Consider the following 26,842-nt stretch of genomic DNA (forward strand, 5'->3'; position numbering starts at 1 on the left):
TACTACGTCAAATGACTTTATTCCAAAACAACTTGCTGTCTTCAGGGGCTGGTGGGTGGGTCAAAATTGGCTCTTCGTTCCGTCTCGAGCTCATGTGCAGCGAGGAGGTGCAGCTTCAGAGCACAGGAACAAGAGGATGCTTCCTTGGATTATCGCTCCTTTTATTCTCCTTTGGGCGGGCGTAAACCCGCCTCCTCCCGCCTCCGGGGGCGTGGCTGACGGCTTCAGTGTCTAGGACAACCCACTCCTGGGCAGGAAAAAGCGCGCCCCGGCTACGCCGCTTTGGGCATACGAGCCGAGACGCGCCTCCCGCCCAAAATGGCTTCCCGGGGGGATCGGGGTACTCCACCATACGTTCGGGGGGACCGAGTGGTCGCCCCTTTCCATATGGCTGAGATACCCGCCACCCCCTCTCAACACAATCCCCAAGAATTGGGAAACCGGAAACAGTACTGAACTTTTGGAAGGCGGGAGGGAGTTACCCTCCCAGCCGTATTTATTAAAATATGAAACAAAATTAAAAACATTAAAATAACAGTTTCATATCATGTACAATTTCATATCCACATTACGATGTTTTGGCTAACCTTAACACATTTCTAATACAAAGGTTCTCCTAGCCGATACTAACATCCTTACAAATGCATTTCAAATTGAAATTGTACATCCTAACGTTAAGGGCCAACGGCAAGGTCGTAACCGGTGTCAGATCCCTAAACCAGAACTCCCCCCTCACTTGTGAGGGGCGGCCGCACAGAGGACTGTACCTCATGTGCCATACCAATTTCCCTTGTCTTGACGGGGGGCCCCTGTTAACTCGACGCCATCTACGTGGTCGTCCGAGGACTCGTGTGAGGTGTCTAGAAGGTAGCGTAGACCCCCCTCCCCACCCCACACAACTTACCACATCTGCCGTCGCAGATGTCCTGGCCCCGGGAAATTCCCAGGAGGGGCCCGTAGCCCCTCCTATCCAGGGAGGGGCCTTGACCGCCTTCCCTTTCCTTTAGGCGTCCCGTCCTTTAGAAGGGACCGCCTCCCCGTTGAGGGGCCAATGGCCACCTCCCCCCGGGCGCTCCCATCCGTAATGGGTGACGCCCCCCCCTAGGGATCTTCCAATGACTGCTCACCGATCATGACCTTACCGCCACAGGCCGGATAGTTGACCGGCTATCCGGACCCCCCACAAAAACTCCTACCTAAAGGTCATGCTGTAAAACTCCTTAACCAGGCTACGAAGTCTCCTATGAGTAAAGAATTCCCCACCCGGGACAAATGGACCCCATCCTCTAGATACACATTGTCCCCCCTGATACAACCATGAGGAATCGAATGCAATGTACTGGTACGGAACAGTCTACCAAGCTTGTTATTCACCTTTTTCACAGAATGATTTATAGCAGACACTGAATTAGCCCCCCGCCACACCTTTCGTGGAATCATATGGGACCATGCAATCGTGCACCCTGGAACCCTTCTCGCCAACCAACTTACTGTGGATAGTATCGCCTCGAGAAGTAGTCGTCTACCAGTGGTCACCAAATCATTGCCCCCAAGATGTACTATGATTATAGATGGCGGTGACCTTGTCCGCCCTAACAAACCCTCAAGAAAAGGTTGAAACTGGTCAATACAGAGCCCGCCCCTTCCGTAGAAGGTCACCCTGTACCCGTATTCCCCAGCCGTGTGAATCATGTCACCTGCCTTGAATACGTCCGCGGCACGCCTCACGTATGAGTGGCCCACGACCCACACCACTCTTTCATCAGCCGGTGATCTCTGACCGCTGGTTCCCAGGTGTCGGGTCGACTGCACAGTCCGCCCTGCCTCGTAGGTTTGCGAAACTGTAACCAAACAAAGACAAGAAGCGTGAGAACATGATATCAGCTTCACAACATGTGCAACCGCACATACCTTTTGTAACAATTCGAGGACCAACGCCCCAACTGTTTCACTTTTTCCACACTCAGACCCCTGGCTGTAGCCTCTGTAGCAGCCCCTATCCGGAAGGAATGGGTCCCAAACTCGCCCGGGTTCAAGCCCGCGGCCGAAATTGCCATTGCAAGCACCCGCTGGAACTGAAACCTCGTCAGTGGGGTGGCATCTGCGTGCCTCAGCAAGGTCCCCCCCCATGATGCCGCCCTCTGCGCCAAATACTCCTCAACGCATGCAACCGGGCACATGGGAGATCCGGGAATCCGCTGGACTACTACACTGTCCCCGACCGCCCCCTGATCGGTCTTGGACCTGACAAACGAGACAATCATCGTCTCCCCCTTTATTTGAATGTGCTCTCGGCACAGTCCACCCCCGTGTCCCGCTTGTTATTTGCCACCAGTTCGCTTACCCGCATAGCCCCATGAAATGCTAATGCAAAAGCGGCCCGGAATAACACTGTTTCCGACTGGGATGAACATGTCGCAGGGAGTACGGACAGTAACAGGGCCAACCTATCCAGACCTATCGGGTGCCTTTCATCTACTCTGCGACCCTCAAGGCGTTGCAACCCACGCAGCGCTTTCTGCACTACGAAAGACGCTGTAGGATCCTGGATACCATGAGCCCGCGCCATGAAGGAAATGGCGGCCCGATGCCTCTGGGCCGTGGCCACCGATTTGCCCGCCCTGCGTAATGACAGTAAAAACTGTATGACGAATTCTTCCTGGCCCCAAAGCTCCCCCCTAGCAGAACCCAAAAAGGACCAATAGGAACGGAACGCCCCTTCATATGCCTTCCTTGTCCTGGGTGCTAAACTCTCTCCCACGAGGTTTTGTAATTCGGGGCACCGAGAGACCAGAGAGCTTCGGGAAATGGTGCCGCCACCGGGTCCGCTGTGGGCAGAAAACCCCAGAAGGCCTGCATACGGAAACGAGAAAGCGCATCAGCAGCCTGATTCAGCACCCCTGGCACATGCCTTGCCCTAAAGAGCACATTCAATTGCATACATAGTAAAACAATTTCTTTGAGCAACCTCAGAATCCATTTGCATCGTGCTGCCTGACTATTGATACACTCAACCACGGTCATGTTATCAGACCAGAACACCACAGAGTGATCCCTAAACCCTTCAGGCCATGTTTTCAAGGCCACCAGAATAGGGAACAGTTCGAGAAAAGCAATGTTACTTGTAAGCCCACACTCGTGCCACCATGACGGCCACGTTTGAGCCGACCAGTGATTGCCAAATATGGCGCCAAAGCCTATACTCCCCGCCGAATCTGTCCACAGCCCCAACTCCTCGGAGGACACCGCCGGCTTGGTCCAGACAACCCGACCATTAAAATCCGCCAGGAATGCCAACCAAATGTGCATGTCCTGGCGAATCTCTGCCGAGAGCCTCGTGCGGTGGTGCCCCTCTTTAAGACCGACCATGGCTTGTGCAATCGAGCGGGAAAAAGGGCGGGCCATTGGCATTATTCTAAGGGCAAAATTCAACTGACCCACAGTCTGCTGCAATTGATGCAAGTTCACTTTAGTCTCCCCAATGCATGCCTCAAGCGAGGCCCTGAATTTCCGCACCTTTTCTTCGGGCAACCGGAAGCAACCTTCTTCGGAATCGAGCTCTATTCCAAGAAACTCGAGCGAAGTTGATGGCCCCACAGTCTTACCTGGCGCCAATGGCACACCAAACTGATTCATCAGACCACAAAATTCTTTTAAAGCCTGTGCACATTCTGTATCCCCGGCTGCCCCCAGGAACAAAAAATCGTCAAGATAATGCATAACATGCTGAAACCCCGTCATTCTTGTGAATGCCCATTGCAGGAAACAACTGAATTTCTCAAAATAAGCACAAGATATGGAACAGCCCATTGGCATACATTTATCCATGTAATAGCGCCCTTGAAACATAAAGCCCAGGAGACGCTGATCGTCTGGGTGTACCGGGAGCAACCGGAACGCTGACTCGATGTCTGACTTGGCCATCAGCGCTCCGGGCCCCAGGCGATTCAACATGGCGACGGCATCATCGAAGGATGCGTACCGCACCGAACACACCTCCGGGTCTATCGCATCATTAACTGCCAGACCTCTCGGAGCTGACAAGTTATGTATCAGTCTAAACTCACCCGGGTCCTTCTTGGGGACCACTCCCAAGGGTGAACAAACAAAATTAGGAACTGGTGGCATGTCGAATGGTCCCGCAACCCGACCCCGGGTCACCTCTTTCCCAATCTTTGCTTGCACCACCGCCGTATTCTGCAGGACCGATAGTTGGTTCCTACAGTGCGCTTTACCCTGAAAATTCCCCACCGGGATGCGGAAACCATACGAAAAACCGTCTCGCAACACCCCAGCGGAGACATGATCCGGGTATTCACTGAGCCAAGGAATCATTGCCATGGTATCAACTGGTGTAGGTAAAGGCGCCCCTCGGACTATGTCAGACCTGTTTGGCGCTTCCCCTACTTCCGTTATCACCCGTTTTGGCTCTGCACATGGTCTCGGGATGCGAGGACTGTCCACACCCCCCACAGTCGTGCCTAAACTTGCATGACCCCTGGGGCCTCGTACACTTCCCCCTGTTAAAATTCCAGCATACCCCTTTCTTACCTGTATTGCTATTCGACCTTGGGTGATGCTCATTGCTTGCCCCCGCCCGAAAGGGCGCCCCAGATGAATGGCGGGAAAACTCACCCCCGTTCCCCCCCAACAATGGCGCCTTTAACATGCCTGAGTTCTCCATTTTTTGCCAAGAAATGGAGTCGTAACAATCCCACGTCAGGCACGTGTCGAACTCCTTGGCCTTGCGAAAAATATTATCATAGCAAAACCACTCATTGCCCGCATATGTCTGAGAAAACTCCATAATACGTGTCTGGTACACGGGTAACTCGGCCAACAGTTCAGGCCTCCGTTCCCCCATAATTGAAGTGAATATGCCAAATGCTCTGCCCCAATTACCTATCGTCTCGTCGACTCTGAAAGCGGCCATTTTGGCGCACCAAACACTCGGGTGCATAAGCTCTTTCTGAACCTTCACATGCTCAATCTCGTAATGATCAGTTAGCAAGGAAAACATGTTTACATATTTCTCAGCCCATATTCGTTCTTTGATTTCCATCGGAATATGCTGAGCCAACTTCTCCCTTCTCGAGGGTACAGACCCCTTCCCCGCAATCGGCATTAGCTGCTTACCTGAGCTAGAAGCTGTAACTGCAGTTGCTGCCGAACTCGTGCCCGCTGCGGGTTGACCTACTGGAGCCTGCGGGGAAACAAAAGGACAAGGTGGTTTTGCGGCCTCCCGTGCCTGCCGCAACTGCCTCATTAATTGCTTGGCCTCCTCGGCCGTGTCCCCTGGAGCCACGGAACCCCCGCTGCTATTACCCAACCATGCGGCCAACTCCGGGGGCATGTCCCCCTCGTTCACTGGGGTGACCACCACGGGGATCGGCTGGCCCTCGACGGGAGCCGGCGCGGGAGTCTCCGCTGGTCTGGGAGGGCTCGCCGGGGGAGCCTCCGGAACTGGGACCTCGTCCTCATTCGCCCCATTCCTGGCCCTCTTCCTTCTCCCGGCCGGGATCTCCACCGGGCTGGATCTTTTTGGCCTTCCCGCACCGTCCCTGGCCGCCATTTTCCTCTTCATCTCTGCCATGTCTTTCACCAACATCCGGAGCATTTGGTCGGTGCTGACCTTCTTTGCGACTCTTTTGCCCGGCATTTTAGTGCTAGAAGAGAAAAGAGAGAAATTACAAATTTCAAAATTGGCTCTTCGTTCCGTCTCGAGCTCACGTGCAGCGAGGAGGTGCAGCTTCAGAGCACAGGAACAAGAGGATGCTTCCTTGGATTATCGCTCCTTTTATTCTCCTTTGGGGGGGCGTAAACCCGCCTCCTCCCGCCTCCGGGGGCGTGGCTGACGGCTTCAGTGTCTAGGACAACCCACTCCTGGGCGGGAAAAAGCGCGCCCCAGCTACGCCGCTTTGGGCATACCAGCCGAGACGCGCCTCCCGCCCAAAATGGCTTCCCGGGGGGATCGGGGTACTCCACCATACGTTCGGGGGGACCGAGTGGTCGCCCCTTTCCATAATCACGCATTTAGTTTGTTCAACATCTGCACAAAGTACACTATCGTAACACAAATACCACCTGGGACGTTATAAACACTTAGACTTGCAGCCGAAATAAATCACGGACCATAATAGACACTTTGAGCTTATAAACTCCAAGATGGCCGACACATTCCCCCGAAGAAACGCTATTACGCAATCCCCATATCGCGCTCTCAAATACCATATATTGAGTTCAAATATTCCTATATTAAAAATAAACCCAAAATAGTGTGAACTATATAAATAGGCAAAATCCGGTATTATATTTTACATCGCGCGCTTTATCAATATACACACTGCGCGCCAATATTTTTGTAGTAAATAGAAATACAGCAAACGGGCAATTAGAAAATAAAGGAACTCCAGTAATATTTCTTAAAATCCCGATACTAAGGGAGTATCTTAAATCGGTGTCAGATTTGATATAGCTTAGACCCGTATTACGGACATTTACAAATGGCCGACGCTCTTTACAGAGACAGACCATAAAGAACCAAGCACACACGCTTAATGATGGAAAACATTGCGCCCAATCTCCCAATAAAAGGGAGCTCGTAGCAAGCAAAAGCATTCCATGGGGAAGCTGTATGAGGACTAGGTGACAGGGAGGCCGATACGCAGGAATAAGGTAAGAATTATGGGACAACTGCTACCCTTTAATTAATGATAGAATATCCTTGAACCATACATCATAGATGTGGGTCATGAATTATGACAATATTGTAGCGCCCCATTATATATCTGCAGAGGTAGTAAGGGGACTGTAAATGTAAATGTAAATGTATTGGCATTTATATAGCGCACTACTTACCCGTAGGGTCCCAAGGCGCTTCGACCGCTGCGAAACCCTTCCTGGCTTCCCTGAGAGATGGTCCCTTAATGGGTATCTCCAGGGTGAGGCCAGGCATCCCCGGCGGTCTGGTGGGGCCGTTAGTGAAGATGAGGCAAGCTTATGCCCAGAGTTGCCGAGTGTCATCGCTGATCAGAGTGGGCACCGAGGCGAGAGAATTATCGAGTCCGCTGACCCTGGTCCAGAAACCTGCCGCACCGAGAATCGAACCCTGGTCCCGGGCCGTCCTCTGCTCTCGGGTCTGCCGCCTCTAACCAGTGAGCCACACTGGAAACAGCGTAGCGGTATACAAACAGAGCCCAAACAGAAAAGGTTGCGCGCTTATATATTTAAGAGTATTCACACTCTACCTAGAAACCAGTAATAATACAGCGTGCCGTGATATGTTTCTATCTCAAAACGAAGGCACTGATTAAGACCACCGAATGATGGAATATGATGAACGCGAATATAAATATATGCAAAGGCAAACAACTTGAATCCTGGCAAAAGCTCCTGCCGCCAGGAATAGTATGGGTAGTAAATAGTCTGTTCCAATTTAAATGTACACAGTAAAACACCATGAAAGAAGGACACCCGACTAAACTGGTATAACAGAACCACTAAAGAGAAACTAAATTGGAACAATAAAGTGATACATTCTTATGTTCCGACTAACTAATAAGTCCTCAAAGCCCATAAAGCGATAACCGATTTAATTGAGGTAGCCACATTACTGCTCAAATGTGTTATAAAGACTGAAGACATATCTAATGGTTCAAAAATAGCTAGATATTTCATTGATATCTATTTCTTGCATTGATAAACAGCGCTATTCTGAAAATCAGGAATGAATAGGAAGCGAACTGGTAGAAGGGAATGAAACAAATTTGAAGACCTCTACCCTCATAAGACAAGTTGGATCCTCCCCAACATTACACAACTAAAGGTAACATTGGTAGAAATTAATTTTCTGACCTTTAACCAAAAAGACTCAAGTTACGTCTGGTTCAAAAATTGTGATTTAACAAAAGGAACATTGTATTTCTGTCCTTTGCAGTTACATGTTGTATAGCTGAAATGATATACGGTGGTCACCCCTGATACAGCACATATAATATAAATGAATACTTATATCCAGGTAACGAACCTTTACATTTATCATGGAGTAAGAAGTATAGTAAGCATTATAGAATTTGGGTTTATCTGATTTATGAAATTTATCCTCTAGGTGGAACAATTTTATCTAAAGAACATCGAATGAAGATAAGTCCATGAGAGTAAGATTAATGATTGAAAAAAACTGTATCCTCATGAGACCTCATATGCCCTAAATCCCTCAAAATCTCTGAGGTAGGTTAATAAATGCTGACTGATAAAATAGAGATTGCATGGGACAACAATGATAACTAGAAGGCAGTACAGAGTCAATCTTGCTGCAACAAAAGGGTATGTGTGATGCAAGCAAACAATGAATTTATAGAAGGATCAAACCCTGATTTAGACAATATCTCTGGTTACCAGGGTCATATGTGGTTACTTGTATCAAACACTCAATGAAGGTGTAAATAACAGAGACCCTAGATATGATGTAACTTTACATGGTGTTTACATCTGTAACAAATGTATAGAAAATAGGGATTGTCTCTCTCTGCATATAAATATGAATGTAGGGATTACGAATGTTTTTAATTTATGTGCACAGTCCGTATTTGTGATAATTTTGTGTCAATGCTAACGTCAGTATTTAATAGGCCCCTGTTGATTATGTTTCTGCAATCTTGCCTTTTAGAGATTTTTTTAACTAAAAAACCCCGTCCTGAAGAAGGTGTTATCATCAACACAAGACACCGAAACGCCGCGTCGACTCTTTGTTTTTTTAATAAATAATGTCTATTTGAATGTATAATTGTTTTATGAATGCAAACTTAAACTGTATTGTTTTTAATAAACTGTCTTTTTACACTGGTAAAGATTATAGTCTCCTAACTAATGTGGTGATTTGTTGACAGGGTTCCTACACTGACTGTTAGCCTGTATTTGAAAATTATGTGTATGTTAAGTGAAATACCATCTTGTCCTTGACAGCGTAGATACCCCTTGAGCCTTCTGGTTGGGTTAGTCTACGTTGTAGGGTATATACCCCCACCATCTAGGGACTTCTTGTGTTTTTTGCATATTTGTTTACCCGGTCCCTCACTGGTCTTTAGGGTACCTCCCTCATTGTGTTGTGAGAAGATGGGAGAGAGCCAACGTTTTTGGTGTGAATTCTGGTCTCTTCATTTGCAAGTCAGCTCAGCTGGTTGAGGCCGCCTGCAGAGATCTGGGTGAGGCTTATGGGTCACAGCTTACATTATTATCAGGGAGACTTTCACCACCATAAGGCTCAAGCTGATGTTGTGAATGCTGTGGGTGAGGCAGCCTGTTAGTAATAGGTGTGCAGAAGAAGTTTTCATTACTGCTGCATTGTACCTTGTTCTAATTATGTTCTTTGATTCAGTGGCTTGCCTTCAGGACTATTAAACTGTTAAGGAATGTGGCCATTGACAGAAGATGCCATACAGATTCATCTCAGTCATAATAGCAGTAGTCATGTGTTCCTGTATAGTCCATTTCATATGAAGCAGCCATACTGCTCATGCTCCCTCCCAGAAAAAAACAAGATCGAGGCTTGCTTTGATCTCTCTCCCCCACATCAACCGCTAGTGAAAGTCAGTGTTTTTTTAATTAATCATGGCATCATAATAACTACATGAGCCCAATGTCTTCTTGCCACAACTATATAATCAGACTGATAAGACTGGTAATGATTCTTGATGCCTTTTTTTGGGGAAAAAATGTGTTCATCCTCAGCCTTTCTTTGTAATACTTTGGATTTGATGTTACCGTTTAAATCGCTTTATTGGCATTTTCATATGAAGATGGCAACAGGTAGAGGGCAGCACTGCTGAGTCCTGGCCTCTGTCTCATCTCGGACCCCGACCATCGCCGGAGACTCGACCTCCGGCGCACTCACCCGCCTGTCACCTCTGAGTCAGAGGGCACTCTGCTGTCACCGTCCCTGCACTCTCGTCTCAGTGTCAGACCTCTCTCACTCTCGTCTCAGTGTGTGTCAGACCTCCCCCCTTACTCTCCGCTCTCATCTCAGTGTCAGATCTCTCTCCCCTCTCACTCTCCACTCTCTCTCCCCTCTCACTCTCCGCTCTCTCTCCCCTCTCGCTCTCCACTCTATCTCCCCTCACACTCTCTGCTCTTTCTTCCCTCTCACTCTCCACTCTCTCTCCCCTCTCACTCTCTGCTCTCTCTTCCCTATCACTCTCCGCTCTGTCTCCCCTCTCACTCTCCACTCTCTCTCCCCTCTCACTCTCTGCTCTCTCTTCCCTCTCACTCTCCGCTCTCTCTCCCCTCTCACTCTCCTCTCACTCTCCTCTCACTCTCCACTCTCTCTCCCCTCTCACTCTCCACTCTCTCTCCTCCACTCTCTCTCCCCTCTCACTCCCCTCTCACTCTCCGCTCTCTCTTCCCTCTCACTCTCCGCTCTGTCTCCCCTCTCACTCTCCACTCTCTTCCCTCTCACTCTACGCTCTCTCTCCCCTCTCACTCTCCACTCTCTCTCCCCTCTCACTCTCCACTCTCTCTCCCCTCTCACTCTCTCTCCCCTCTCACTCTCCACTCTCTCTACCCTCTCTCTCCACTCTCTCCCCCTCTCACTCTCTACTCTCTCCTCCTCTCACTCTCCGCTCTCTCCCCTCTCACTCTCCACTCTCTCTCCCCTCTCACTCTACTCTCTCCTCCCCTCTCACTCCCCTCTCACTCTCCGCTCTCTCTCCCCTCTCACTCTCCACTTTCTCCTCCCCTCTCTCCCCTCTCACTCTCCGCTCTCTCTCCCCTCTCACTCTCCGCTCTCTCTCCCCTCTCACTCTCCGCTCTCTCTCCCCTCTCTCTCTCCGCTCTCTCTCCCCTCTCTCTCTCCCCTCTCACTCTCCGCCCTCTCTCCCCTCTCACTCTCCACTCGCTCTTCCCTCTCACTCTCCGCTCTCTCTTCCCTCTCACTCTCCGCTCTCTCTTCCCTTTCTCTGCTCTCTCTCCCCTGTCTAGGCGGCTCTCTGACTGTCTCCAGTGGCCTCTGTCTGTCTCTGGTCACCCCTCCTCACCATGACACACGCTCACATCCACTCACCCTCACACCCTCAACCTCCCTCACACCCCCTCACCCTCACACCCCTCACCCTCGCACCCTCACTCACCCTCACCCCCTCATCCTCACACACCCTCACTCACCCTCACACCCTCACCCCCCTCTCAACCCTCTCACCCTCACACCCCCTCACCCCCCCTCACCCCCCTCACCCTCACACACCCTTACCCTCACCCTGACACACCCTGTCACCCTCACACCATCACCCTCACACCCCCTCACTCACCCTCACACCCCCTCACTCACCCTCACACACCCTCACTCACCCTCACTCACCCTCTCACCCCTCACACACCTTCACAGATCCACTCACCCTCACACACCCTTACCCTCATCCCCTCACCCTCACACACCCTCAGTCACCCTCATACCCTCACACCCATAACCCCCTCACCCCCTCACACACCCTCACCCTCACACCCCCTCACACCCTCACCCTCACACCCCCTCACACACCCACTCATCGTCACCCTCACACCCCTCACCCTCACCCTCACACCTCCTCACCATCACATCCTCTCACCCTCACACACCCTCACTCACCCTTACCCACCCTCACCCACCCTCACTCACCCTCACCCACCCTCACTCACCCTCACCCACCCTCACTCACCCTCACCCACCCTCACCCACCCTCACACCCACCCTCACACCCCCTCACCCTCACACCCCCTCACCCTCACACCCCCTCAACCCCACACCCTAGCACACCCCCACACCCTCACACCCCCCCACAACCCTTGCACCCCTCACACCCTCACACCCCCTCACACCCCCTCACACACCCTCACCCTCACTCATCCCCACAACCCACACCCCCTCACCCTCACGCCCCCTCACCCTCACACCCCCTCACCCCCCCTCACCCTCACACCCACTCACCCTCACGCCCCCTCACCCTCACACCCCCTCATCCTCCCTCACACCCCCTCACCCTCACACATCCCCTCACCCACCCCCTCACCCTCACTCACCCTCTCACCCATGCTTACCCACCCTTTCACCCTCACCCTCACTCACCTTCACACAACGTCTCATCCACCCCTTCACCCACCCCTTCACCCTCACACACACCATCACTCTTACACACACCCTCACTCTCACACACCCCCTCACCCTCACACCCCCTCACCCTCTCACACCCCCTCACCCTCTCACCCTCTCACACCACCTCACCCTCACCCTCTCACACCCCCTCACCCACTCACACCCCCTCACCCTCACCCTTGCACGCCCTCACTCACACACTCGCACTCTCACACACCCTCACTCTCACACACCCTCGCTCTCGCACACCCTCGCTCTCGCACACCCTCGCTCTCGCACACCCTCGCTCTCACACACCCTCACTCTCACACACCCTCGCTCTCACACACTCACACACCCTCACTCTCACACACCCTCACTCTCACACACCCTCACCCTCTCACACACCCTCACCCTCTCACATACCTCTACCACTCTACCGCCCTCACTCTACCACTCTACCGCCCTCACTCTACCACTCTACTGCCCTCACTCTACCGCCCTCACTCTACCACTCAACCGCCCTCACTCACTCTACCGCCCTCACTCACTCTACCGCCCTCACTCACTCTACCTATCTATCGCCCTCCCTCACTCGATCTATCAATCTATCGCCCTCCCTCACTCGATCTATCAATCTATCGCCCTCCCTCTATATCGATAGCCCTCACTCCCTCTATCTATCGCCCTCACTCACTCTATCAATCTATCGCCCTCCCTCTATATCGATAGCCCTCACTCCCTCTATCGATCACCCTCACTCACTCGATCTATCTATTGCCCTCCCTCTATATCGATAGCCCTCACTCCCTCTATTGCCCTCACTCACTCTATCTATTGCCCTCACTCACTCTATCTAGCGCACTACCACAGCATCATTCAGGGGTACCCCAGCATCACTCAGGGGCACCACAACATCAATATGCGCTACCACAGCATCACTGAACGCCACAGCATCACTCGTCGCCACCACAGTATCAATCTGTGCCACCATTCAACATCAACTGGTTCAAATATGTTCTCTCAATGTTTCAAGCTTTATTACAAATGTCACAAAGATGTTAATGTTGCCATTATAAATTACAATAACTTTTATTTAAGTATTATGTATTTAAAAAAATTAAAAGCCATTGTTATTTGTAATATCAATACATCTAAGTCACGTAAATACAAAACATGTTCCATTACAAATGCTATAGGTGTCACATTTGCAAAAGATAAAAGTATTGGCATTGTAAATGACAAAGCTATTAATTTCGCTATTTTCAAAACCAACACATAAATAAAAAATTTGTCATTTACAAGACCAATAGCTCAAACTTTCATAATGCGAGATCTATTGCATTGCAAATGCTTGTTATATATTGGGAATGCTTTACACACCTGCCTTCTAAGCTACCCTGCCTGCTTGTTGCAGGGGAATAATTTATTGAAACATTGACTGACCCTTTTATTGTGTTTGTGGCCTTATTACTAGTAGTCCTTCACTACTTATCACTACTAATAATCCACTTTTTAACACTAGCAAAGTGGTACTTTTAAGAATATTTTGAAATAAAAAAAAAAAAAATCTACCTAACACAGAAACTTCGGATTTTGGCTTGCAGCATTCCTTTCAGAGCCCAGACAACTTGATATTTGAAATTCCAGGCTTCAAGAGAAATAACAAAGAAAGAAGCCTTCTCAGGCAATACCCCCATAATCTTGAACTCCATTTATCTTTCACTCTAAACACTGCCAACTCTCCAACTCTTCAAGAAGGAACTCAAAGAAGTAATGTTTTGTCACTTCTCGTCTCCTAAAAAGCTATCTTACATATAGCACTGCCCTATTATTCCCCAAGGGACTCCATTCCCAGCAGTTAGAATATTACCATTTATCACAATGTATAGTCATTATTTGTCATGGGCAGGGGCACACGGCCCAGAGCCCTTCCATGTTCTGTATAAAACCCAAAGATTTTTGTTTTCTGCATATAATCCTCATTTTGCGAGCAACTAATGTTTTATAACACGTCTTTCACATATGTTCTATCTGTTCTGTTAAGCGCTCTGCTAGCAGTGTTCAGGTCTAGTTCAAGCTGTACAAAACCCTTTAATATATGAATAAATAAACATGGAAGTTTTTATCCTCTGATTAGGACCTTGATGCATCTCATCAAAACGTTTGAAAAAAATAATAAAAGGATCATCTCCAAACTTCGTAAATCAAAAAAAATATATACAAATGAAAAAATATATTCATGCTCCAAGGTGTTAGTTTACCAAGGGATGGCAAGATGCACATAACATGCATAAATAGTAACAATAATAATGATAATAATAATATTAACAGTAATATTAATAGTTTGTTGTGTGCCTAACTCTCTTAAGAAAAGAGTTTAACATAGAATATTTTTTATATAAATCATGTATTTACCATTCGAAATTGGTACTCATTTTAACTACTTTTGAAGGATGTAAGACTGAGTGAACATTGCAGCGATTTGAAAACGAAGCAAAACAAACAACTAGGCTAGAAGTAAATGTTGTAAAAACCCAGAAACATAGGGGCATATTATCAAGGGAGTTTATCTCCGCTTTTTTGGCTTTAAAAGCCAAGAAAGCGGAGATAAAATTATCTCCCTAATACCTAGCTGTCGCTAACACCAGTTAGCGACAGCTAGTAGGAGATAGCGACCATCTTGGGCCCCACTTTGCATGCCAGTGATATTTATCACTAACTACATGCAAAGTGGGCGCGCCAAGATGTTAGCAACTGGAAACAGTCGCTAACATCGCAATCTCCTATTATCAACTAAGCACGAATATCTCCAAAAGCTAACACCTGCCCTGAGCAGTTCTTAGCCATGTTATCCAATGGGAGGTGGATAACATGGCTAAGAGCATTAGCTCGGTGATTCATGAATATCGCTGACTTTTCAGCGATATTCATGCATTGCGGATGATTTTTATCGCATTTGCGATAAACCTTGGTAATACCAAGGTTTATTTGTGATAAAAATCACCGCAGCTCAGCGGTAAACTTGTGTCTCTAACCAAGCAATAGCGATAATTATCGCTATTGCTTGGTAATATGCCCCATACAGTATTCTGGCAGCTGGCTGTTGATGAAGGCTTGGATGATCCAAGTTGCAAAATGTGCACCTGATATCAGTAAGGGGTATTGGAGATGGCGCAAGTTATTAGGTATGAATGCCCACTGCACCCCCAAAAAATCACATTTTAGCCAATGTTTGATATATTTTCTATCCTCACGAGTATCAATATCATGCTGTGCTCCTTAAAAGTCTCAACGATCTTCTTCTGCTGACCTATCAATTACAACTTCCAAGATAAACATCCTAGGAAGCTAGTTCATTAACACACAGCGTGACGCTTTGGTGTCATTGTAAACAGTCTAGCACCATGGAGGTTCAGAAGTATCAAGCCAAATTGCAGGCTTGACGTGTAACTTCTGTGGGAGGAAATATTTTTGAATAAACAATTCTTGAGTATCTGAATGGGCAGAGTCCCCAAATATTTTAACACTCAACCACACAGACTTCAATAAAACTAGTTCAAGAGCCCTTAACTGCATTATCAACCTTGCTGCCTGAAACGGGGACTCAATTCCCCAGCTGTAATGGCGGCAGGAGCCGCGTGAGTGCACCGACGCACCAGGAGGTGCTTTAAAACCTGCTCAAGGCTCCCGCATCGTGGGAGCCCTTCACTGCATTATCGCCCTTGCTACCTGAAATGGGGACTCCATTCCCCAGCAGTCCTTGCGGCAGGAGCTGTGTGAGTGCACTGACGCGACAGGAGGCGCTTTAAAACCTGCTCAGGGCTCCCGTGGTGCAGGATACTCGTGGGAGTGCCAGGGCCAAGGGCGAGCCCATATGCGCCCGTTAGCGGCCGGAAGAGGCTGGGCCGGGCCAGGTCTCTTGACTTTCTGTACAGGAACTTTGAGGCCGGGCCAGGATTTCTCCAGGTCACGGTTCCACGGATTGAGTCCTCAAGGGCAGGAATAAGGTACATTGTACGATTTCCTTTAATGTTGATCTATGACTGTGTTTCTCTTAGTTTTATTTTTAGTCCCTATGAACTCAGCCCAGGAAGTGTCCCTCGTATTCCCTATCTGATACTTGAAGTGACTGTAATCCTGTATTGCAGTTCTTATAAGACAAAGCGTCTCCCAACCAAATAGCAAAAGGTAAAAGGAAATTGGCCATCGGCCAAGGGGGCCCTCCAGGAAGCAATGTAGTAGGTACAGTAGGGACCATAGACTCCTTCCTAACTATAGTGGCAATTGTTATCACGAAGGAGATAGCCCTGACTGAGAAAAGGCTCTCTATAGAGTCTGAGAAATTATCACTGGGCTCTGTATGGAATGGAGAAATGACAAAGGGAACCAGGATCCCAGTGGTTTGATTTTATTTGATTCTGGAATTTTTATAGCGCGCAATTGCCCAGGAGCTTGTAGGCATTTTGCGGAGGAGATTGCCGGAGAAATTGCATTAATTCGATAAAAAGACATGTCTTTAGTAATTTTCTGAAACCGAGCAGCGTTAGGCAGCTTTTGATATTTAGCGGAAGCAAGTTCCACAGCCTCACAGTACCCAGACCAAAGCTTCTTCCTCCCCAGCTTACTTTCTTGAATTTTGGTATTTGGAGGAGTTTGCTCTGTGCTGGGCGTAGGTGCCTTGATGGATGGTACCTGGTGAGGTGTTGTTTCATTAACGTAGGTCCATTTCCGTGGACAGCTTTGTGTGCTAGACATAAGGCCTTAAAGTCTATCCTCGTCTTGATAAGAAGGCAGTGAAGTTTTTTCAAACCTTTGGAGATGGATTGAAATTTGGGAACGTCTAGCAGCAATCTGGCAGCAGCGTTTTGTGCTTGCTGAAGTTTAATCATATGTTGTTTCTGAAGGCCTAAGTATGGTGCATTACCATAGTCCAGTTTAGCCAAGGCTAGGACCGTCACTAGTGTTTTTACCATTTCGGGGGGAATGAAAGAGCGCACTTTTCGGATTGTTTTTAAAGTGAGAAACACTGATGAGACGACTTTATTGACCTGTTTTTGGAAGGTAAGTCTGTCAGGCTCCTCACTTTCTGGACTGGGGTAGGGACAGCACCCATACTGGAAGGCCACCAGTTTTGTGACCAAATAGATTTGTCAGAGCCTAATAAGAGTACCTCAGTTTTTGTTCCAATGAGCTTTAGACAGTGTGTCCCCATCCAATGGTTTATGTGGCACATGCACTGGTTGAATTGCTCAGCTGTTTCCTCTGGATAGCTGGAGATGGACACCACAACCCCACCACCAGCCGAACATAATCTGGAGCAGCTGCTGGATACCCTCCTTGTAAGGCTAGAGACTATGACTAAAGATCTGTTAACACCCATATTCTCAAAACTGGAAGGGATTGAGTTGAAACTCAATTCTTTTGTTTTCACACATAATAATTGTCTCCCAGGGCCTGATATAGCAGTTAAGGTGAGGGAGGGGTCCCTGTCTGGTATATGGTGGCTCGACCCAAGCTCTCCATGCGAGTAGTACCCAAGAATCAGTGGGTGTGTCATTGTACCTCAGGCAGCCCATCTGGATGGCTCCCAATCAGCACACTTAGTTGCTGTTTTATTACGGGTTCCCTCACTTACACTAGGTATCAAGGAAACTTCTCTGGACCGCACCCACAAGATCACTCACTGTTTCAATAATGTGATTATCCCCTGACATCATTCTGACCTGAAGAGTGGGTTGGATCGGCCACGGGACTAGGAAAAACGTTGAGGGGGATTGCATAGTTGTTCATTTTAAGAATTCCATGCAGTATAAGGCCCTTGCAGGTTGCCAATACAAGGATGCATCAAAACTAAAATCAGAAGTCTACTTACAATCTTTTTATACTAAACGACCCGTAGCAAATTCCCAATTGCAGTTGCCGTTCAAGTTGGTCAAATCCGTCCAAGACAGAACTTCGAACCTAGTTTTACCTTTGACTAATCAATATCTACCTCTAGCCAGCCCAAGGGCCTCGACAAAAATGACTGACTATTGTCAGCGGCAGAAGAAACACAAGGCAAGAAGTTGCCATCCAAGGCCCACACTAAGGCAAGTGTACCTGCTCCTATATTATAACTTTTGTTGGATAATCTCCCTAATCCCATCCTTACCTCAGCCATCCCCGCTGATCCGCTCATGAAGGTATTGTCCTGGAATATAGCTGGCCTTAAGTCAAAGAGGGGCAATATACCCTGGAAACACTTTCTTACCACACGCCACATTATTGCCTTACAAGAAACATGGGAGCCCAACAATAGCTTTTATTTGGATGGTTTCATTCCATTTTGTAAACATGCTATCCCCTTGAATGGATTGGTGTCACTACAACGCATGCTTTTACATCGCATGCCTTTACAACGCGGTTTTTACCACGCAGTCCATTACAACGCATAATGCTTTTAGGCGCTGGATAGTGAATTATTTAATTTACTATTCCAACTCCAGTCCCCGTGGATAGCAGGGACGGTGTTGGATAGTAAATTAAATATATTCCCTATCCTAGAGCACCCCCCAGCGCAATGCGTTGTAATGGTATGCGTTGTAATGGTTGCGATGTAATGGTAGTGCGTTGTAAAAAATGCGTTGTAAGTGATGTTCCCCCCTTGACTATGGGATGAGCTGGGGGGATTCTTCTTTTAATGTTCTCTCTTGAACTTTCTTACAGAGCTAAACTGATTGATTGCAACACCATATGTATATTGCAGCTGTTTGATTAAAAACAATATTTCTGTTGGCACCTGTCTCAGACAGGCCTAGCATGTGAAAAGTGAAATTACTGAAACCATTATATACTCAAAAAGAAATATAATATATGCTTAATTAATAAGTTATCAACATGCATTATTTACTTACAATGTTCTTTAAGTATGCAGAGGAGTACCAAATCTGTTCATGTTCCAGTCTTATTTCTTGCACAAAGCACATTTCTCAATGCATACCTGCTTGCTTCCCACATTGCCATTTTTGAACTAATTGGTGAACCTCACCTTATATTGCATATAACTTGTGCCTTTCAATTTAGTTTTAGCTAGTACATTACCCCAAATGGATGTATGGTATAAAGTCTAATATTTCTAGGGTGCTTAAATATTTGCCATTGAATGTTTTTGACTACTCCTAAGAAATTCGCATTAGATTTTCCTCTCAAGGATCTTCACTAATAATCTTCAACTATAATGTTAAAATATTATTTTGTCATAGTGATTGTAGGACTTGGCCTTTTTGACTAAAGTTCCCTAAACTTTTTGCTTTCCTCCTTGACCGTTTTCCTGACTTACGGTTGCCTATTTAGATGCTTTGAGTACTTTGTCACTGCTGATCAGTGTCAAAGTTCAAGGGCTCCCTATGTAAAGTGTAATGGTAATTGGTTGGCCATGATTGGTATTTTTGCCTTACTAGTAATGTCCCTAGTGATGTGCACGGTGTGTGCCAGAGATAGTAATGCAAAGGCGTGTAGGGAAGGGAATTCAGGCCTGCAGTGTAGGGTCTGCGCGCAGAGTGCTAAGTTAGCATGTTGTCCTGACAAGTACACCCACTTTTCAGGCCTTACTTTCCCTTATCCATACACATTGGGCACCCCTGTGGTAGGTCCCGGGTAGTCCCTGGACAGGGTGAAGTGTAGGTAAAAGGCAGGACATATACTAAGGTGTGTGTTATGTCCTGACAGTGAAAAACACTCCATTTCGATTTTCACTGCGGAAAGGCCATCCTGCCCATAGGACAGATGGTGTAGGCTGGGTGCTGTGTTTATTAGCCTATTTTCCTATAAGTTCATAATAGAGAGGTGAAGTTTAGTATGTATAACTCACAGTGTCATAACACATCTTTCTAGGAAAATTGTTTTGTCACTGTGTTTTCAGAAAAAACTCTTTTAGAAAGTGGATGAGTTTTGTGCTTTAAGCATTTCTGGGTGTCTCTGTTGAATGTGGATTGGCTGTCCGGAACGGACAGGTGAGAGGAGCTGGGAGAGGTCTTGACCCAGGGGAGGGTTGAGATGGCACCAGGCTGCCCTGCATCTGGAGAGTAGGGAGAGGAGAAGCCTGGGAGGTGAAAATGCATGGGCTGGTGCTATAAACCAACTGTATCATCTCCTGCTGAGTGATTAAGGATCCAGACCCCCAGTGTCAAAGGGAGAAAGGTGACACTGGAAGGGAGACACCCAAAACTGATTTAGGGATGGGTCAGGGACCACTGAGCACAAACGAACTTCAAAGACATTAAGGGGTATAACTATGAGAGCTGAAACCCCTGAACGTTGGAATGAAATAGAAATGGATTGAGACTAAAAAGGCTTGGAACCATTCTGTGGTCAAAAGGAACCTCTGCTAAAGAAGGAGCAACTGAAGAGACTGCTGTGAAAAGATCAATCATTGCTTTGTAATCTGGGGCTGGTCTTCAGTTAGCTGTTCTAACCAAGGGAGAGGCTGTTGGGACTGTGCTTGGAGATGCTGGGTCCGCCTGCTTGACGAAGAGTGTGCTTTGTGCTATGTCTTGAACACCAAGGCCGGAGGTGAGCTGGCTCCCCGTTTGGAAACACAGGAATGTAAAAGTTTCCAGAGAAGTCCCAAGCAACATGGTATTTTGCAGCTTGAGACCCTCAGAATTTGTGCTTTGTGATCATGGGCACGCAGGAGTAGGCTGAGTCTCAGACGTGCTGGGTGCATGTCGTGGTGCAAGCCGAGGTGTTGGTGAGGAGAGCCTGGTCGTTGTGTGCACAGAGAGACAAGGTGAGACTCGGACTCACAGAGTGCGTGTCGTGATGCAGCCAGGGCATTGGTAAGGAGCGCCTGGTTGTTTTGTGCACCGAACGAAGAAGTGAGTCTCGTCTCGAGAGAAGAGGTGAGACTCGGACATGCAGGGTGCGTGTCGTGGTGCAGCCAAGGCGTTGGTGAAGAGCGACTTGTTGTGGTGTGCACCGAGTGAAGAAGTGAGTCTCGTACGTGCAGAGTGCGTGTCGGGCTGAAGCCAGGGTAATGGTGAAGAACGCCTGGTCATCGTGTGCACCGGGAGAAGAGGTGAGACTCGGACGTGCAGGGTGCGTGTCGAGGTGCAAACAGAGGCATTGGTGAAGAGCGCCTGCCCAGCGTGAGCACCAGAGAAGAGGTGAGTCTCGGACGCGCCGAGTTTATGTCAAGGTGCAACCAGAGGCACTGGTGAAGAGTGCCTGGGTAGTGTGTGCACCCAATTCGAAGTAAGTATCCACAGTGCTGAGGGAGAGTCTCGGTGTTCACTGAGACCGCCGGAAGGAGGGCTGGTCATTGGACCCTCGGAGTGAAACAACAGCAGCCTGGACCAGCAGCCCTGGAGGAGCTGAGCAGCCGGCCCGAGCTTTCTCTACCCATTGACGGAGTTCTGAATCAAGGCCCAAGTCACTGAAGGAGGAGAGGAGGGGGAGGTCGCGCCCCTCCCCCCATGAAACGTGGATCACCACCTGGGGTGGGGTGCGGGCCCGGAGGGACACTCTCTCGGCCTCTTGCTTCTGTCAGCTGTGCCAGCCTAATGCTTCGGCTTGGATCTTTGCCCATGCTGACCCAAGAAGGGGCAGTACTGGGGCCAGAGTGAGAAGTGGTACTTTTGTGTCATCATTGATTCAGATTGGGGGCACTGTTAACGGAGCACCTAAACTGTCGTATTACACTTTGCATTATTGCGGCTAATAAACTATTGAACTGTCGTATGACGCCTGACCTTATTTGTGTATTGACGAACGACATGCTTGGTGGGCTACGCACTGCGTTATTTTTCCCTTGCAGAGTACATGATTGTAACATTGCGCATTGCATTATTTCTTCATCGTACAGTATCTGTTTATAATGTGGCGTGGTGCATTATTTTTTCATTGCACAGTACATGATTGTAGCGTAACGCATTGCTTTGTTTCTTCTTGGTACAGGGCATGCTGGTAGTGATACGCATTGCATTGTTCCTTCTATTGCAAAGTACATGACTGTGGCACAACATGTGTCATTGTTTCTCTGTTGCACAGTACAAGAGAATATCGTTACGCATTGCAGTATTTCTTTTCTTTTGTAAAGTGTGTGATTCTAGCAATACGACTTGCCTAACCTTTCTGAAAAGGATAGTAGTAAGCTTAATTGTTGTTTAGAAGTAGAGGTTGGGATCGGAACCTACCAATCCACCGGAAGGAATACTACCCATTCTTATATGTTGGTTTTGTATCATGTGGTCATATCGTTTAACTTCTTATATAAAGATTATACTCATTTTAATAAAAACTTGTGTGGACTCTATTTGTTGTGACATCATTTGGTTGCTATTAGTGTGGTTACACATACTGTACACTTGTGCCTTGGAGTTAAGCCTGGCTTCTAGTGCCAAGCTACTAAGGGGGTGAGCCGGGCTATCTCAGATGGTGCCCTTACTTAGCCTAACGTTGAAATGAGGGGTCCAGATCTCACACCTGGTAACAGCTGTGTGGGACAAGGACTCCCACCTCCAGCATTTGGTGGCAGCGGTGAGGGATAAGGACCCCCACTTCCAACAGTGTTGTTTCCAGCACAGTTGCACATATATGGGGACATGATGATAATGTTGTCCCATTTCCAAACACAGCACACAACATAACTGCTGAAAGACAGATTATTAACTTATTACTTTATCAATTAATTATTGTTAGTTTACCTGTAGAAAATGCTGTTTTCTTATGGCACTTCGTAAATTCTATATTAAAATATGTAATTAAGGCATGAATGTAATCATTTCTCTGAACTTGCAGACAAAAGGCTGTTGTGAATGATAACTCCTCAATCTTGACGGTATTGAGATCCACTTCCTGCTTGAAAACGAAAGGAGAGAAAAACATTATTCATAATTAGCAAATACTGTCCGATTATGTTTGGGTGTAATGATAATTACAAAGATTGATGTTTTACTGATACAAACCACCTCCAACATTGAAAAAAGTAGTGGACACCTACACTAATCAAGAGTGTAACAAGACATTGTTTAGGCTGTTGAGAATTTCTTGGCCACTTTTGTAGTTAAAATAATAGATAATTTTAGCACATCAGCAGATCTGTAGTGCAAGACCACCTATCAGGTTTATGTAAATCATTTAAATAATACAATTGTTCTACCTTCTTTTGTGCAGGATAAGTAGGATTCTATACTTTCTCTTCTTTCCGATGTGATGTTATATCAAAAATGAATTATTCACAATCAGAAATTTGTGAAGATGCAGTTTGAACATCAGTCCCTGCAGTTACAAAGCAGTGTGTTAATGATAAATTACTCATTAGCATGTTAACATATTGTGTGTCTTTGTTACTAGAAGACTAACAGCAGGCTTTACTTATGTAATTATTTTCTGTAAGACATGGTGTTTTGAAGTTTGCAGTCTAATACATCTTTAAAGAATATGTTGCAGTGTCCTTGAGGGTGAAATAGGCTGATTCTATGGGTCTTTTGTGTAGAGCATTAAACATATGAGGAAAGAAGTTATATGCCAAATATGTACAGGGAACTGATAGAAGGGTGACATTTTGTCTACCATTAAGGCAAAACAAATAAATAAAAATATTGTATGTACTAAAATGAGGAAAAGAAATCAAAGCATTCATGGATGGCAACATAAGCATACATTTTCTACAAACAGATGATGTGTGGAAATCATTACTTCACTGAACATTAGAAATTATGACAGAAACAAAAATTATGGTAGTGATTGTGAAGGTCAGCTTCAAAGCACAAGAAACTCTTTGGAATGCAGTATTTGAACTTCCATCTGTGTTGAACTCAAGCTGTGCTAGACTTGTTTCAATTGCCCATCCCAAACAGTGATGATCCTTCCTTTCTTGTCAAACTGATGGAAAATTGCTGCAATTTAATATTTTCTGGGATAGATGCTATCACATTCCATCCTTGGAAAAGGATGTTTTATGGAATATTATATTGTAGCGCTTATCTGACACACTTACTCAATGCACTTTGAATGATATGGTTTCTATTTAATTATTAGACAAATTTTACCAATTTGATTATCCTCAGAAATATCTGTTAGAATTGGCCTACTATTCTGAGGTATATACATAATTCACAGCTGACAGTGAACAGCTGAGATATTTTGCTTACTAATTTGCAGTCAAGCTATGCAGGATATGTGTTCTACATTCTATAAGAGAGTTATCACCACCTCTGCATGATGAGGCAAGGTCTCTGTTGCAAACTAAACATTCACAATGACGAAGGCTTGAAAATAGAAATTGTTTATTTTTTAACAGCCTCTACAAATTCTCTTGCATGAAAAGTATTTTTCATTTGAAAATCTGATTTTACATTGTATACCTGTGTGTATGTTAATTACTATGATGCTCAAGCTGGCGTTTTAAACAACATACTAACAGTTAGTGTCAGTGAATTATTCCTTATAGGTGACACACCCATTACTCTTCATCTTGCAACCTCTGGTATGTTCTTTGAATAAACTACTAGAAGTGTATCAGATCACAGAGTCATAACACAAGATTTTCTTGAAAAACCATTTATGTGGGCTTCTTGGTTGTTTATTGGAAATTACTATCAATATGTCTTAGTTTAGATCCCTGGTACATAGTTTTATTATAACTCAATCATGTCAACCACAGGTCAAAACTTGAACAGGAACTCTAGAATATTAGGCTCTGCTGCCCATTAACAAGGGATTCAAGATGTTGGGTCACAATTCAAAAATATTTGTTATGATGATGATAATAATTTAAGAGAGGCCTGCAGCAGATAAAGTGTTTGCCAATCATCATTTCTGTCTTTTTAATTGTCTTCATTAGAGCTAATGTTTAGATTCTTGGAGTTTGTATCTGAAATGCTCATCAGCAAACTGAATTAAGAACGATATGCTCAGGTTCATTTGAAGATACTCAAGGTATTTCCAAATCTGCTACAAAGCAAGTCTTTACAAATATGGAATAAAATGACTGGTTATGAAATTAGATGATTTGGGCGTAACCTGATTTGCACTAGAGCAATTTTTTAAGTCATGCTCATGTCTAACACCTAAACAATCTCAAGAGTTGGCGTTATAGAATGAGACATGCACTGATTATGTGAATCCCATGGTTCCATGCTACATCTGTTTGATAGTCACTTGAGATTTGCCATTGTCAGAAGAATATGAATGGGTTCATTATCACTTATAGCTTGGTAAATCTGATTAAAGGCCTAGTCACACAAGGATAAAGCACAGGCTAGTATAATCCATGACCTGCAGAGCATCTTGAAAAAGATATTTTTACTGGTACACAGTCAAAATATCGTGTAGGAAATATCGACCTACCATAATATCGAGTATGAAATATCGAAGGAGCAGAATATCGAAGTCAAGAATATCGTAGGACAGAATATCGACCCTAAAGTAAGTAATATCGAAAATCTTTATATCGATGTAAGTAATATCGAAGTTAGTAATATCGATAGCATATATATCGATGTTACTAATTTCGATGACACTAATATCGAGATTTGTATTATTTTATAGTTTTTTATTATGTATGTGTTGTATGTTTAACTTAAGTATTTAAAATAATTACTATTATATGTGTATTATTGTTATATAATAATAAATTAATTTATAAGAAAATTGTATGTTTTAGTACCGGAGCGGGTTGTGGGTTTATAGGGGAATAGGGTGGGAAGTAATTTAATTATGGTAAATTGATTATTAATTAGTAGGATTTAATAATAAATTATAATTAATTGGTAATTATTTGTAAATAATTGGAAATTAATTTTAATTAATTTATTAATGGATATATATGTTCTGTAGCGGGTTGTGGGTTTATAGGGGAATAGGGTGGGAAGTAATTTAATTATCGTAAATTGATTAATAATTAGTAGGATTTATTAATTAATTATAATTAATTGCTAATTATTTTTAATTATTTGGAAAAAAAATTAAATAAATTGATTAATTGATATATATGTTCTGTAGCGGGATTTGGGTTTATAGGGGAATAGGGTGGGAAGTAATTTAATTATGGTTAAATAATTATTAATTAGTAGGAATTATAACATAAATTTAATTAATTGGTAATTCATTGTAATTAATAGTTAATTAATTTTAATTATTTGCTAATTAATTTTCATTATGTCATTAATGGATAAATGTGTTATGTTGTGGGTAGTTGTTTTATAGGGAAATATGGTGGGAAGTAATTAAAATGTAATTAATTAATAATGTATTAACAATAATTGTATTGTTAATAATATAAGTGTTAATTAATTATTAATTGGTAATAAAACATTATTAAATGGTATTATTTAAAATTTATTTTAGGTTAAATATATTTCGCTAATCATGTATTTTATAATTATGTATAGGTATTGTATATGGTTTATATTTATTTAATTGTTTATATTTTTATAATTACAAAAATCTTTTATTTATGAGTATGTTATTTTAACCCTTATACTATCCAACACTTTCCCTACTGTTGCACTCTCTGGAGTTGGAATAGAATTTTTTACCCCTACGCTATCCAATGCTTTCCCTACTGTTGCACTCTCTGGAGTGGGAATAGTCATTTTTACCCCTACGCTATCCAACGCTTTCCCTACTGTTGCACTCTCTGGAGTGGGAATAGTAATTTTTACTCCTACACTATCCAACGCTTTCCCTACTGTTGCACTCTGTGGAGTGGGAATAGTCATTTATACTACTACGCTATCCAACGCTTTCCCTACTGTT

At 45.4% G+C, this 26,842-nt stretch overlaps 1 protein-coding gene across 1 annotated transcript in view; it reads right to left on the minus strand.

The window, feature by feature from the left end:
• PRMT8 (protein arginine methyltransferase 8) overlaps positions 1 to 26,842 on the minus strand; it is a 793,591-nt gene that overhangs the window by 165,067 nt on the left and 601,682 nt on the right. Inside the window, exon 8 of the mRNA XM_086921504.1 lies at positions 22,786 to 22,936. Within this exon, the coding sequence (XP_086777630.1) occupies positions 22,786 to 22,936 (151 nt within the window). The remainder of the gene's footprint in view (positions 1 to 22,785; positions 22,937 to 26,842) is intronic.

Source organism: Lissotriton vulgaris, chromosome 1_1 (assembly GCF_964263255.1).
Source record: "Lissotriton vulgaris chromosome 1_1, aLisVul1.2, whole genome shotgun sequence".
Classification (NCBI taxonomy): Eukaryota; Metazoa; Chordata; class Amphibia; order Caudata; family Salamandridae; genus Lissotriton; species Lissotriton vulgaris.